This window comes from Aspergillus pseudonomiae (assembly GCF_009193645.1).
Source record: "Aspergillus pseudonomiae strain CBS 119388 unplaced genomic scaffold BDV37scaffold_47, whole genome shotgun sequence".
Classification (NCBI taxonomy): Eukaryota; Fungi; Ascomycota; class Eurotiomycetes; order Eurotiales; family Aspergillaceae; genus Aspergillus; species Aspergillus pseudonomiae.
Window position 1 is genome coordinate 95,274 of NW_022476039.1, and position 14,952 is coordinate 110,225.

The 14,952-nt window shown below is 48.0% G+C and overlaps 3 protein-coding genes and 1 non-coding gene across 4 annotated transcripts; 1 reads left to right on the forward strand and 3 right to left on the reverse strand.

Annotated features, from left to right (window-relative positions):
- BDV37DRAFT_t143 lies at positions 1 to 103 on the reverse strand. Its single transcript has one exon. It is a non-coding gene; the product is annotated as a tRNA-Ser (tRNA).
- A 1,344-nt stretch (positions 104 to 1,447) lies between these two features.
- On the forward strand, positions 1,448 to 7,354 carry BDV37DRAFT_251980 (uncharacterized protein). The gene is made up of 2 exons (XM_032082362.1): positions 1,448 to 1,586; positions 1,795 to 7,354. Exon 2 carries the CDS (start codon positions 1,801 to 1,803, stop codon positions 6,922 to 6,924), a length of 5,124 nt encoding a protein of 1,707 aa, XP_031940072.1. The 5' UTR covers positions 1,448 to 1,586; positions 1,795 to 1,800; the 3' UTR covers positions 6,925 to 7,354.
- Positions 7,355 to 7,464: 110 nt separating this feature from the next.
- On the reverse strand, positions 7,465 to 10,422 carry BDV37DRAFT_272614 (DEAD/DEAH box helicase; the record flags this gene model as incomplete). The annotated part of the gene is made up of 1 exon (XM_032084900.1): positions 7,465 to 10,422. One exon carries the CDS (start codon positions 10,420 to 10,422, stop codon positions 7,465 to 7,467), a length of 2,958 nt encoding a protein of 985 aa, XP_031940073.1.
- A 447-nt stretch (positions 10,423 to 10,869) lies between these two features.
- Positions 10,870 to 12,677, reverse strand: BDV37DRAFT_272615 (putative choline transport protein; the record flags this gene model as incomplete). The annotated part of the gene is made up of 5 exons (XM_032084901.1): positions 10,870 to 11,626; positions 11,681 to 12,173; positions 12,235 to 12,314; positions 12,372 to 12,418; positions 12,486 to 12,677. 5 exons carry the CDS (start codon positions 12,675 to 12,677, stop codon positions 10,870 to 10,872), a joined length of 1,569 nt encoding a protein of 522 aa, XP_031940074.1.
- Between the last annotated feature and the right edge of the window lie 2,275 nt (positions 12,678 to 14,952).

The window sequence follows — 14,952 nt, forward strand, 5'->3', positions numbered from 1 at the left end:
CGTCAGCGACAGGATTCGAACCTGTGCCCACGAATGGAATTGATATCGAATATGTTCCATAGAAGGTTCGAGTCAATCGCCTTAACCACTCGGCCACACTGACTTGGTCGTACATTTAGCACTTTGTATAATTTGAGCTCCGCACCAGGGCCATCCAAAACACATTTGACCGCTTGGTGATGACCTACTGACGGCAGGATGCAGTGAATGCCGAGGAGGAGGCCATATGGAGTCACAATGCCTATATACCAGTAGGTACAAAGCGAAATGGGCTCAGTATGCTGGATGTATAGTTATACAGCTTAGCTAGATTGCACAAATCCGTAAGCGAACAATTGCTGAACACATACGTAAAATTTTAACAAATTACAACCAGTACTACCTGAAATACTGGGTGTAGTATGGCTACAGAATAGGCAGTATGTCGGTCTTCCCGTCGCTTTGGGACGCGTAACGTGTAGATCACTGGGAATGCTATTCGATCATGATAACAAAGGCCAGTGTCTTAAGGATTGCCGGGCTATGTAATCTAGTACCATTAACGTCTCATCCCCGCATCCCAACGTGTCCAGACTCTACTCTCAAGGACCGCTGCACTGACCATGAACTGATCTGGTTCAACTGATTGAAACATATGGACCTGACGTAACAATGAATAGAACTACTGCGGTATGGTACGCGAGGACACTGTGGGCCAAGGAGGCTGCAGTGATACGTAGTCCTTGTTTTACTTGTTCGTGTCTGTGTGGTGCAGAAAATGATTGTCCCTGGTGTCATCTTTCAATAAAATATAGGGTTGAAGCATTGCACCACCTGTAAAAAGACAAGGGCAAGGACAAGGAATCCGATGATCATCCAGGATGACTACCTAGTAGATTTGAAACGGGCCAGACCGTAGGCGTCCAATAGGCAAAGGGACTGGCGATGACTCAGCCAAATAACATGACCAAAAGCGGTTAGATCAAATCATGTGCCTTTTCCTGCCTTGGTGCCAGATCTTTCGCCGCGTGTTGATCATCTGGTTTCCCGGGCAGCCCGCAGCTCAGCGCCAGCAAGAGCTGAACTAAAACTCCGTCAGTGTACGGTTACGATACATTTGATACTCCGTACATACTAATAGAAGAGGGTATTGATGTATGTATGTACATACATACACGACCTCCACCGATCGAATCATCTCGCCCAGATTTAACAATAATGTGATCTTTCTACCCAACTTAAGACTTTGTTTATAGTAATGGTAATCTATATGGTTGCTTATAATTACACTTCCTGTGACCATCATAAGATAGTAATCCCTATACACACCCACTAAATCCTTTTCGTTTCCTCATTATATCTTTGTCAAGCTCAAAATGACAAAACAGAGCAAGAAAGAGTATTAGGCAGCTGACCCGCAATTCCATCATCAGCAGGAACTTAAGTCACTTGCACTTCTCCATCTGCGCTTCACCCGCCCACCGCCTGTTCCAATTCTCTTTTCTCTGCTTTGCTTTCATTTCTTTTTCTTTCCTTCCTTGAAGCTGGGATCGACTTCCGCCCGTGCCCGTGTTCTCTGGAAGATCAAGTGGGACTACGTTGTTGCTGTAAGTACACAGCTCCTCCTGCAGGGTTCTAAATTGCCGCCAATAAACAAACAATCACCGAGTGACGTCGTCTGGTACAACACATGCTATCAACAAAATACCCACCCACCAGTATATGGACGGCAGCCTCACAATTACCTGTTTCCCTTTTGTTATATGCCGGTTTGCTTTTTTCTATAAACCATGCTAACGATCGTCTCGGTCGCAGACATCGATGCCGTCCCCTGCAACGCCGCATCGCCCCTCCAATATTGGGGGAAATACTAAATCCACCCCAACAAAGCAAAAACCGCTGGATATCGGTCAGCCGCTGGGGATATATGACACTAATTCGGTGCGGGAGAAGGTCCGCAAGTGGCAGCAGCAAGGAGGAGGTGTGATTACGGCGGATGAAGTTGTCTATTACGAGGAAGATGAGGAGAATTCGACTGCCGATTCGAAACCCAAGCCTACGAGGGCGCCCACAACAAGAAAACGAAGTAAAAGTACCCCCCGGAAACGAGTCATCAGCGACGAACACTGGAAATTGAATCGCACCCCCACACAGACTCCTACATCGAAGCTACCTCCACCAAAACGCCTCTCGCAGTACACGACCAATGAGCCGATCCGGAGTCCTCAGGAGGGGAGAAATGAGTCGAGAAAGGAGGATAAGCCACGATCTTCCCCGTCCGCCCGGAGCGAAAGAGCTGGTGCAGACTCGAGGAGCAGAGAACGGAGGAAGTCCAGGGTATATCGGGAGGGCGATTCCCTGCTAGGGAGCAAGATCGAAGAAGAAACTGCATCACATAATGGTTCGACTAAGTCTGCATCACGACCCACAAGTGCAGGCAAACCATATGCAGCTGCTAGATCAGAATTGGCAGAAGATGCCTCGAAGAAAGGCAGCATCAATGATGAGGACTTTGAGTGGACGGCGAGTGAAGCTGACTTCTCAGAGTTATCAAGACGCCGCGCCCGAGGCCCGACCTCAAATCAGAAAGGCCGCGCAGCCCATCCAAAGGTACCTAAGGGTGGTATCTTCGAGCACATGTTCGGTGAATCAAGAAAATTTTTTGCAAAACCAGAAGCCCCCAAACCCGGCCCCAATAGGGGCTCAAAGATCGAGGCATGGCTGTCTGGAACATCGGATCCATTTTTTGACGATGTTGATCCGGATGTGGAAGTCCCCGCCCCTCTGAATACCAAGGGTAATAGGGCCAAACTGTCGACAAAACGAGAGGAATGTCGTTCTCTTGCCACTGACTCAGGGGCGGAAAGTGACTCTCGACGGAAGAGCACAAGTAAGCGACGAGTACCAAGTAGGGAGGAGCGAGTAAAGTCGATGACGGAAGAGATAATGACTTCACAAGAGTCACAACTGGAGACAACCTCGGCCTTCAGTGAGAAGCGATCTTCTGGACACAGACATAGCCGAACTTCTTCCAGTAATAAGGAAAGTGCTTCTCCCGAAAAAGAGATGCCTAGCGAGGTGCAAGACACCACTTTGACTGAAACCCAAACCATTTCTGAGGTCTCTGAGGTGTCTAGGAACAATGCGCCGGTCCCGCCCCACCGGGAACGACCATTTCCTAGCACAGGAGACCACAGACTGTCCACTATTTCGTCTGTTGAGTCAATGAAGACAGGCGATGAGGCACGGCCTCAAGAACGTGCTCACGATGCCCCACAGGAGGCGCGTGAACCAGCTCCAGTGGAAGAAAAAGAAGATCAGGAAGAAAGGGACCATTTTGATCCTAATTCTCTTCCAGTAGTATCGACCCAGTTGAAAAGACGACTTACCACACATGATGACCTCATGTCGGTTCTCTCGGCCCCAAACAGCAGGAGCAGGAGTATTAGGTCTGCCCGTAGCATCCGCACCAACAAAAGCCGCATCATCAATGCCACCGTGCCTGAGCTTCTGAAGGAACTATCAGCCGATGAAATCAAATATATGCGTGAGCTGAAAACACTGGTTGGCGGAGTCATTCCTGTCCTGCTTACTTGCGTTCTGTCAAAATCCGATTCAGCAATTGCTGCTGGTCTTTTTCGGCCATCCATGGACCCGAAAGACGAACTGAATTTTAGCAAGCCAATAGTGGACATGGGTGTTGCGGTCGAGCGCTTGAAGACACTGCACAAGCGAATTCCCCAGGACAATGCAGAGTCCCTGCTCACATGGGCACAGGGGGCACAGAAGGTGTACCGTGACTATCTTAAATCCTGGAGATTGGGTTTCAAGGATGTTATTGTAAACCTAGCTCCCCTTGATGAAAGTGAGGCGATGAACAATGCAGACACCAAAAGCTTGGACGAAGGTATGGCAAGGGACGAAAATGGGGATGTCATTGACAGTGACGGCGAAAAGGTTGATGTCGCATATCTGTTGAAACGGCCTTTGGTGCGTCTCAAATATCTTGCAAAGACTTTCAAAGGTATCAATATGCTTCAGCCGTCTGAGAAAGCCGAGGACGTATCTATGGCCTACCAGAACCTGGTAAACGAAGCTCGCCGTCGTGCGCGCGAGGAGCGGGCGAGACTTGAAGATGAGTCTGCTGCTAGCGTTGACCCAACTCGAGCTCGCGATCCTGCGACTCTAGGGCCGCTTGCCGGTGTGACTGTAAATAGAGCTCGGAGAGTCCGTGCTCGGGATTTCTTCAATCTTTCCCTGTATCATTCGACTGGGCAGGTTATAGACTGTCGTGCAGAGCTCCTTTTGAGAGACAATACTCCCGATAACGGTGCTGGAGGGGATCTCCTTATTTGTGAGATAGATCATGCGGACCGTTGGCTTCTTTTCCCTCCAATGGACCTTGCCTTTGTCTCTGCTCGCAATGGCGATATGAAGGGAGAAATTATAGTCATGTTGCGCAGCCCTCCGGGGCAACCAAATGCTTGGCAAGAAATTCTTGTTCTCCGAATAGACGAGGAGGACATTGGTTTTGAGTGGGTTCAAATGCTTGGTTTGAACCCGGTGCCGCCAGCGATTTGTCGAAGCCAGAGCTTCGTTGAACGAGCGAAGCAGCGGCAACGAGCACAAATAGTTCCCTCTAGTAGTGAAACCAAGGAGACACTACCGAGTTCTATCACTGTCGATATTCCTATCGGCGAGAGGGCCGTCTCTGGTACACTGCGGCGCTGCTCACTCAGGGAGAATTTGTCTGACCCGAGCACTGTCGGATCTTCTTTAGCGACCGAATCACGCACTTCCTTACAAACTGCAATCACTCGCGAATCAGACTACGCTGCCGGGGAAGCAGATTCGCCAACCAAGCCATCGCCACGAACACAGCAGTCCATACTACATTCTAGAGACCCACGAAAAACTGCAACAGGCGAAGAGAGATCCCCCACTAGCCTCAAACGATCAAAAGCAAAGAGGGTTGCACGGCATGACGAGGATAGCCCCCCGGTTCCCAGTCTGCCAAAAGATCACAATGCCGGTGGCTCTAAGGCGGCGCCTACAACTCATCGCCCAGATCATGACGAAAAGAAAGACCATAAAGAACATCTTCCCCCGAAGACTCCTACAAAGGATGAACCTGAAGCGATTTCCCCTCGAGTATCATCTGTCCCTTCTATGGACTTACCTATCATTCCAAAGCTCAGAACAGGCAGCAGTCAGACATACATTTCTGAAACTTTGGAATCCACGTTGGACGACGAGTACGTGCTAGATTCCTATACTATACCTGAAACTCCTACACGGAAGAAAGGCCACTCTTGCTCTAACTCCGACACTTCCGAACCAACAAATGGTGAAGAACCTCCTCCACCCCCGCCACACTCTCGTTCCCCAAGTTCGACAGGATCGAGTCTTTCAAATGCCCCGATCCTTAGTCCAAGCGGACCCCTGTCTAGACGTCGTGGTTCTTCTCCTTTGAAGCATGAATACGAGCCTTCCACGGCGTCCGACGAGACTTACTCAGACTCCGAAACATCAACTGTGCGACGCTACGACTTGTACTCTGAATCGGATTACTCGGGATCGGACAGTTCAGATGATGATTCGGAGGACGAACTACCGCATCTCCAAGAGCACCACGTTTCAAAACTGACTGTGCCGGCCTCCGTGATTACATCCGCAACTAGTTCTCTGTCTCCTTCAAATTCAGTCTCTCAAGGTGGATATAGGTCTGTCCCTTCACAACCCAACAAGTCGTCCACCGCCATTGCTTCCGTCTTTGCATGGTCCGATAAAGGTTCCTGGGAGAGCCTTCTGCCCGATGAATGTAATATCTATGTTAGTCCTGGACTAGTGGAAGCATATGACGTGAAATCGGCCTCTGCCTCGGATGACGATCACATGCTGTCCAAACGGGAACGACCACTGATTGCTCTCGAACTAACGCCCCTGGTACCCATCCGACGTGGTACAGCGATCGATATCAGTATCCGTTCTCCTCCTACTGAACGGTCGAAGGTATCATGGAGCAACAATATTATGTTCCGTTCCCGCAATGCAGATGAATGCGAGGTCTTGTATGGCCTCATAAACCAGGCGCGCACCACCAATCCTACCTACATAGCTTTGCAAAACGCCCGAGGGCCTTTCACGCAACAACCCGCTCCTCTAGAGCGCCCCTCCAAGAGTGGGGGTTTATTCGGCTGGCCACGTCGCAGGAAGAGCTACCGTGCATCGAGCTCCCCTCGCTCACTTGCTGACAATTCCGAGAGTAGCGTTGGGACTATGAGTAGTGCTTTCTCGGCTTTGAAACGATTTGGTGCGGGGGGCAAGATGTTCAGCATTGCACGATCTTCAGTTACTTCTCGGAGTGGTCAAAAAGAAGATAGCTTATACTCAAGCTCTGCGGGTTCGGGAACAAACCATACATCCACTTCTGGAATTGGCCGGATAGCAGCTGCTATTAAAAACGTTGACGGTATTGGCCTTTCGAACGCAAAAATTAGGCTTTATATGCGTGAAACTCAGTCCAAATGGCGTGATATGGGTGCTGCTAGGCTCACTATTATGCCGGCAACCGCGGAACCTCGACGGTCAGAAACAGCTGCCGGTGGATCCAACGATACCAGTACTGGGACAGAAGGCGCTGAAGGAAGCTCACCCCCTTCTGGAGCTGCCTCTCCCCGGCGCACTATAGATTCTGAAAAGCGTATCCTCATCCGCGGCAAGACACGGGGTGTGGTTCTTCTTGATGTTTGCCTTCCTGAAAGTTCTTTCGAACGAGTAGCAAGGACAGGTATCGCCGTGTCAGTCTGGGAAGAGACTGAAGGTGGTGCCATGCCGAAGAAAGGCGGTGTTACCGGTGGCTCGTCTAAGATATACATGATCCAAATGAAGAGCGAAGCTGAGGCAGCATATACATTTGGCCTCGTTGGAAAACTCAGATACTAGATTTTGTTTTTTTTTTTTTTTTATGAGACTCACATGCAACGTCATACATGTCGCAATCCTTTTTACCTAAGTTCGAATTCTCAGCCCTCCTTTGTTTGAATTTCCTTCCATCATTTACCCTGGTGTTTTGCCTCGAACCAATTGCATTTCGATTGATAGATATCCTGCATATCCATACCCCCTTCAGTTCTTTCGCTCTGTTTTTCAGATGTTGCTACATTTTTGTCTATGTGAGTTACGAGATCAGATGTCATCTGCATGTATGTATGTGCCTATGAGACAAGGAATGATTGATCGTTATTCTATTCTGTTAGAGATTTTCCCAAATATAGCATTATCGTCAGTTAAGACTTTCAACAGTGTCCTAACATCTTTCATAAACGAAGTGTTTCATCCCACAGCCTTGCGATGGAAGGTAAGCAGAGATGCGTTTATGTCAATTACTCTATCTAATTGAATAGATACATTATATCTATATGATAATCCCAAATACCGACATGAGCATATACAGTAAATCATCAAATCGAGGATACTCTATCTTTAATCCGACAAAACAACCGCCATCGACGAATCAGTGTCCTTTGCCAACGCTGTGCTAGATTTCTTAAAAACGAAACTGATCCTATTATCCTCCTCTTTTAACATAGCAAGAAGCACGTCGTCATCAATAGCTTGTTGAACATCTTGCGTATCATCAATTGTGGTTGTTAGATGGTAGGGATCAATATGACAGTACTGAGACAGCGACTGTTGCATCTTATTCTTCTGCTTCTTAGATTTGGTGCTATTGATGCTTTTGGTCGTTCTAGACCCAGGGCGTGCCGCGCTATTCGCCTTAATCATGCGATCTTGCTTCTCTATGTCCAGCTTGGAAGCTTTAATGAGGGTCAGAACGTCCGGGAAGTCCTCCTCCACTTCCTCTGAGTCATTTACATCCGATATATTGCCTTGCCCGTCCGCCGGAGAACCAGCTCGAGACTCCGGGGTCGACACATTCTGTCCCCTACCCCCACAATCACAGCCTAGAAGCTCGTGCGTTTGACATTTGCTATCCTGGTCGAGACGAAAGAGGTCTTTTAGTTCGTCTCGAGAGAACTGGGCAGTGTTATCCTTGTGCTCCATGACGCTATCTGCGAGTCCGAGCTTCGTCACTTGGCGTTGCCATATCTTCTCTTCCAAGCTGCCCTTCAGGAGAATGCGGTATATTCGACAGTGTCGTTTTTGTCCGTCGCGATGGATTCGGGCCATGGCCTGGATGTCCGTGGCTGGGTTCCAGTCCACGTCGAACAAGATGAGGCGGCTGGCGCCTATCAGGTTCAGCCCCGTGCCTCCCGCCTTAGCGGATAGAAGAAATGCGAAGCAGCGGTTCGCTGGGAAGCGGTTGAAGTCTTCGACTAGCGATTGTCTTTTTTGCGCTGGAGTCGAGCCATCTAGTCGTAGAAATGGAAGTGATAATGAGGTTAGGAGCGTGGCTAACAGGTTGAGCGTGGATGTGTAGTTTGAAACGAGAACAACCTTTTCTGAAGTTGAGGTATGCAGGATGTGTAGTAGTTGGTCTAGTACCCGGATTTTGGCGCTGGAGGATGGAGAAAAGTGTCGTAGGAGATTTGGAGGTAGAGAGGATAGTAAAGCTGCGATTATTTCGCTGGGTGTCTCGTCCACATTTCTTGGGGAAAGCAATGAGGGGCTATTGCAAAGCTTCTTCAGGATGGTGATAAGCTGCAGAGCGCTCTCTGAGTTGCCAACGGCACATTGAAATACAGGTGAAGCGAGCACATTTTGATAAATATTCGCTTGAGTGGGCGTTGGGTCACAAAAAAGTATGTATTCCGACTTTGGTGGAAGGTAGCTCGCAAGAATGTCTGCGGTTCTCCGCAGCATAAACTGAGAGGTAAGTTCACGAAGCTCTTCGTTTCTGGCTTCGCCCTTCTCAATATCTCTCCTTGTTGCCTCTGGCTGTCTGCTCTTCACAATAGGACCCTCGAACTCGCGTACGAATGCCTTGAAAGTTCCCAAAACTCCCGGATTAACCAGATCCACCGCCGCGAAGAATTCCTTCAGGTCGTTCTGGATCGGAGTACCCGAGAGAATCACTCTTTTAGTGGCATTCAGCGACTGTATCGCCTGCCCACTTTTGTTTTGAAGTGTTTTGAGTCTGTGGCCCTCATCCGCAATGATGATGTCGACCCCAGCTCCTTGCGCGAGACCTTCCTGCACAGTTCTTAGTTTTTCATAACCGACAATCATTATATTGTATGCTCTACCCCTTGTGAAATCAGTCAGTCGTTTTCGTCTGTCATCAAAGACAAATACGCCAATCCGCTCGTTCCCAAGCCATTTCCGGAACTCCTTCCTCCAGTTATTGATCAAAGTCACGGGGCACACGATAAGCGCTTTCTTAACTTCAGGGGGATTCTCATAAATTGGATTCTGTTTGAGCAAGGTCCATAGTAGCGTGATTGTCTGTAAGGTTTTACCCAAGCCCATATCGTCCGCTAAAATAGCACCTTGGCCATTGAATGATCGCATCCCCATGACACATTCATAGAGGAACTTGACTCCTTCACGCTGATGCGGCCGCAAGTGTTTGGCAAGGATAGGATCAACCACAACATCGACAACTCTTTTCCCCTTAGGCGCGGATGCTGGCCGTTTCATCACCAGTGCACCGGGCTGCTTGGGGTCATGACGAGGAACGGGCTCCTCGGCAGATTTCTGCGGGATAACAGTATTTTCCAACAGGGGTCTTTTGTATGCGCTAGATGTAGAGCTCGATTTCCTTGATGCGGGATTTGGAATTATCTGCATTTGGCCTTTCTCCAATTGATTCTCCTTGACAGTCGATGTGCTAGTTTTGTTTCCCGACACAGGCACAAACCCTTTCTTCGGTGGCGCTACCGGCGGAGTTGGGCTAGGCTTTGTTTCGAGAAATTGCTTCCCCGACAGATACTCCTTCTTTGACATTTCCGAATCTACCTCGACTTCCTTTCCTCCGATCGAGAGCATGGTTCCAGGTTCAAGATGAGAGGTGTGCATCGCCCGGCCCATGTCCCTGCCCGAGACGTCCCGCAAATGAGCATAACCATTTCGGACTAAGAGGATACCGTCACCATCCCATGTCTTGTTCTTTTTAGTGGTAGGTTTTCGCCTGGAAATTGTCAGCTTTTTCTCCTTTCCCTGTTCCTCCTCTCTTCTTTTCCTCTTCCTTTTTAAGAACACGGTAGTGGTGAGGTCGTACCATAAAACATTAAAATACCGTTCTCCTGCAGACACATCGTCCTTGACATTATCGCATACTGGTTCACCTATATTGCGCACTTGGACCAAAGGCTTCCTCTCAGATGGACCTACCCTACCCACGGTACGGTCTTGGTGCAGACGCGGCCTCTTGGCTGGCGGGCCATGCTTATCCAGAGTATCGGTGGATAAATCTGACTTAGTATTAGGATCTTCCGTATTTTTCCTTATCAAAGGAGGCTTGAACGGTTTGAAGACCATGTCGTGTGGCCTTCAGATTTCGTTTTGGTAACATTTCGTTCCTTTCAGTGGACGAGTGTCTTTACCCGTCAGACGCGGCACGGGCAAACGCGTAGTCACATGATTTACATAGAGGTTGTGTAGTAGAGGTAGTTTTGATTCTTCGCCTATGAATACTAGTACAGTGAATACTGTAGCGATCTAATTGAGATATATAATTACTGTCCTGGCTTGCAGCACCAGTCATTTCACTAAATTACTAAAATTCATCCATACATGAAGCAAACGAAGATTATTACATGTCATTCAGAAGTAGGCCGACAGCCTTAAAATATGTCCGAATTAATTATGAAGAAAATATACATGTCGTAAGCGTCTATAGGCTGTAACGAAGGTGAGCTATCCATCAAGATATCCAGTATATTCGCTATCTCTGTTGAGCGTTCACCCTTCATATAAGAGTAGTGCTTATTTAGCGTCATCCATCAGCACCTTGTCCGTCAGAGGGATGAACTTCGGCCCTTCATAGGATTTCATCCGGAAGAGCCACCAGATAGTCACAAAAATTGTCAATCCTCCGGTCAGCAGGCTAGCGTAATTCATCGAAGCTGCGTCGGTGGGCAAAGCATACGGGAAGCAGAAGATCACGACAAAGGCGAGAATGTAGATGCAGGACAAGGCGTTAATGAGATAACCAATGCGCCCCATCCAGAAATGGCCTGGGGTGAATGTAGAACGATGAGTCAGAAGATGTGGGAGGATAGCGGCGCAGTAGGAAAGACTAGACAATTGCACGAAGCAGCCGACGAAAGCGTTGAAGGCGGTGGTGGAGCCGACATAGATACAGGCGAGGATCGTGACAATCACACCACAAACTAGAGTAGCATTGAAAGGGTTGTGCATACGGGTGTTGATGCGCGCAAGCCAGCCGGAGAATGGAGTCGCTTTGTCGCGGGAAATGGTCCACAGAGTACGACCAGCAGTGATATAGCAGCCGGCGCATGTAATAACAGTTGGGAGAAAAGCCACAATGAGTAAACCAAGGGCTCCACCCCTAGACCCCGTCGCCTGATAGTAGATTTCGGCTAGAGGGAAACCGTAGACGCTTGAGATAACTGCATCTAGATCAGTAATCGAATAGAACACTGCTATCATGTAGAGGATGCCGGTAATAAAGCCGACTGTCATTTGGGCGAGGACTGCTTTGGGGATGTTCCGACTCGGTCTGCCAGTTTATTAGGGACTTGCGCGCAAGTATGGGGTTTTTTATGGTAAATACCTGGGGATCTCCTCTGCAAGATGGGTCGAACAGTCGGGCGTACCCACACTGTAAGCACCATTGAGCATTCCCGCAACGAAGACAAAGCCCTCGCTAGAATATCCGGTGCCATTTTGCCATGTACGCCATACGTCCGAATTTGATGCGTAGCCAGTACCATTCACATGGGGCATGACAGCACACACAATGATTGTGATAAACACACCCGCCAGGATGAAGAACATTCCAAGGTTGCCGATATGGGGGAGCATCCGGTTCATGAAAAGGACGATGGAGCAGCAAAGCCATGTGCAGATAATAAAGCTGACGAATATGTGCCACGACTGGGGCACAAATCCGGGATGCATCAGGGCGTACATCGAAACAGTCTGCTGTCCCAAAATAGCAGACATCGAAGCAGCACCAAGTATCCAGGCCAGACAGTTCCAAAAGCCAGCGAAAAACCCGCACGCACGGCCATACTTTCCTGCCGTGATAGAGGCCCAGTGGTACACTTAATTGATATTAGCGAAACTATGCGGAATCGAGCGACATAAGATCACTGTTAAACGTACCACCACTAGATGAAGGCATTCCCGATGCTAGTTCCGCGATGGAGGCCGCCACTAACCAGTAGCAGACCGACACGGCAATGCTAATATTCTTGTTAGTGTTGAATGATCGGTAATAGCAATAGCGAGGCTTATCGTACAATTCATAAATAACACCCGATGGCCCTCCATTACTCAGAGCAGTGACCTAACTCGATCATCAGCTGGGATGTCCCTCCTTTTCCTCTTTGCAGTGGCGATGCTGTATAACATACCACACTGCCTCCTTGAGCGATCCATGTGTTTCCAGTCGTAACAGCCACGGCACAAATACTTAACAAACTGAAGTTCCGGTCGAGTTCCTGACGATGTCCGGATGCATTAATCAATTCTCCGGGTGACTGGTCCTCCGCGGCCAACTCCATAGCTCCCGCTTTTTTTGGCTCTAGCCCCTCCGCAGCTGCCATCGTCGAAGATAACACCACCACTTGAATGACGTGGGTTTAGGGAGAAAAGTAAGTTATTAGATAAAGTAAATCTGAGTCGAAGAAAGAGAAGACGTGGGAGAATGGAAAGGGTGGATGGAGGTGTCTTAAGGAAGAAAATCGCAAGGACGTGGGGCGACAACGGAATCTCTTTATGGTTTGAAATGAGCGACTATGGTAACGATGGGATTTAGTTAGAAAGATTGACCGGACATTGCTTTTAAATTATCACTAGTAAATAGTGGGTAAGAGACAAAGATACTGAGCGAAGAAAAAAAATATGAAGGATATGATTCTGGTGTGAGTCTAAGGGTTTATACACTGAATCTGGATACCTAGTACTTAGAGGACTAACAGCGGGTTGGAGGACCACCGGACACTTCAGTCATGCCTAGCAAATCATCGATGTAACCACCCTCCTTGGTGGCCAGTAGCCAGTAGTACTAATAAAGTGGGTCGGGGTAAACGTGCTGGTTGGATGCTTGAGAGCAGGGGGTGCCGGGGGACCAGGCTGAGTGAGTCTTTACCTGAAGGGGGAGCTTCAGCAGATGGCAAACCTTTTCAGATCATCTCCCGCAAGGCAGACGATCCTACGTATGTGCTTTAAGAAATAGGATTCCTTTTCCCCTTCTAAGGCTGAGATCGAGTTTCAGATAATACTTGGATATTATGAATCTCCCCACTTCGATGGTCTTCAAAGGATATCGCAACCTTCCCATGCAAGTAGTAATTAATGTATGCTGTGTACATCAGACCATACTCCGTATCCCGGCGGCCGGTTAAGTGATTAGGAGTGGAAATGTTACTAGAGATTTAGTACCTACTAACTAGGTATGAAGTCCATTTCTTATTAAAAGAAAATACTGAAGGCAACTCCTAAAAACTTGAACGATACTACCGTAGCAGGGTCCCAAACTCTCTCTCACCTTCATCGTTTCCTTGTAGGTCTTTGGACTATTGATTGGTAACCAAGGTAAAGGAGTTTAGTTCGAGGTGGTGGTATTAGTTAAGCGGGAAAAAAAAATGGCGAGATTATGGTTCCAGACATACAAAAAATGCACAACAAGGCTTGACGGCGAGTAAGTTAGCACGGGGGAACGGGAGAGACACAGACATTGTTCCACTTCCCCCTTGCCACCAAGAAAGTCTATTTTTTGGAGCCTAACTTTATTTAGAGACCGGGGCCAATGACACGGGGCCCAGCGAAACCGTCCATGTCTTAATCTGGCGATTACGCGCAGTCCACTTATCTCGCGAATTACTCATTTTCATTGCAAATTATCCCTACACTCTTATTGACGCTCCCAGTATGGATCTCATTGCCATTGTACCTACATAATGACAATTATTTAATTGTTAATTTACGGTGCCATGTTTTATTTCTCTTCTACCCTCCCTCTTCGACTACTGAAATTAAATGGCAAGAGAGCATGTTTATCTTTTACGTTCCTTCGAGAACATCTAAACACTCGCTCTACCGTTAATTTCTCTACTGCCAATTCCGGAGACTGACTTCCATGTCAGATATTCGCTCAGAGAAACACCTTTTCTATAACTGTACACACGAGGTAAGTGAAACAAGGCTGGTTTGGCGTTCATACTAACAGCGAGTCAGTGACTTGGTCGAGGCCTCGTCGGCTTCTCCGGGGCTTGCGGAATTAACCTAGATATGAAGGTATTAAGAACCTAAAACACCTAAAGGGGGCTTTTCCCTCTGATAGCGTAGACCGATACTTTGTGGTCCGTGGTTTTCCACTATTAATATAGAGAAGAGAAATCGGATGGCACTTCTCTAGTGGAAGACTTCATCTTAATTAATATACGCAGAGAAGATTCTGTGCGAATTATAACGCAAGTTGAGGTGGCTGAGTGACAGGGATCGGGCCTCTAGTCCTCCCAGTCCAAAGTCAATTAAGAAACAAGGAAGACAAAAGAACAAAGTTTATCTCCGATCCTTCCGTTCGGGTGTCTCGAACAGAGACTAAGATGTCACCGATGCAGCCTCGAACTATACTAGTATAAAATATGCGTAATTTTGGCTTCTGATATGAGATGCATAGTGTCGTCCACAGCACAATTATTAGTCCTACTAGGATAAGAAGTAGTAGTAGTACGGTACTGGATAGTGGGAACAAGCCTGATATCAGCATGTTATCGGCCAGGCTCCAGAAGGTTAACTACTAAGGAACTGAGGTACAAAGATTCTGGTCCTCAATGGGCTTAGGCCAAAATTAACTTGGGACTAGTCAGACCCACT

Bases quoted from the DNA above. Each gene is read 5' to 3' on its own strand.
- BDV37DRAFT_251980 (XM_032082362.1), top strand. From the start codon at position 1,801: ATGCCGTCCCCTGCAACGCCGCATCGCCCCTCCAATATTGGGGGAAAT.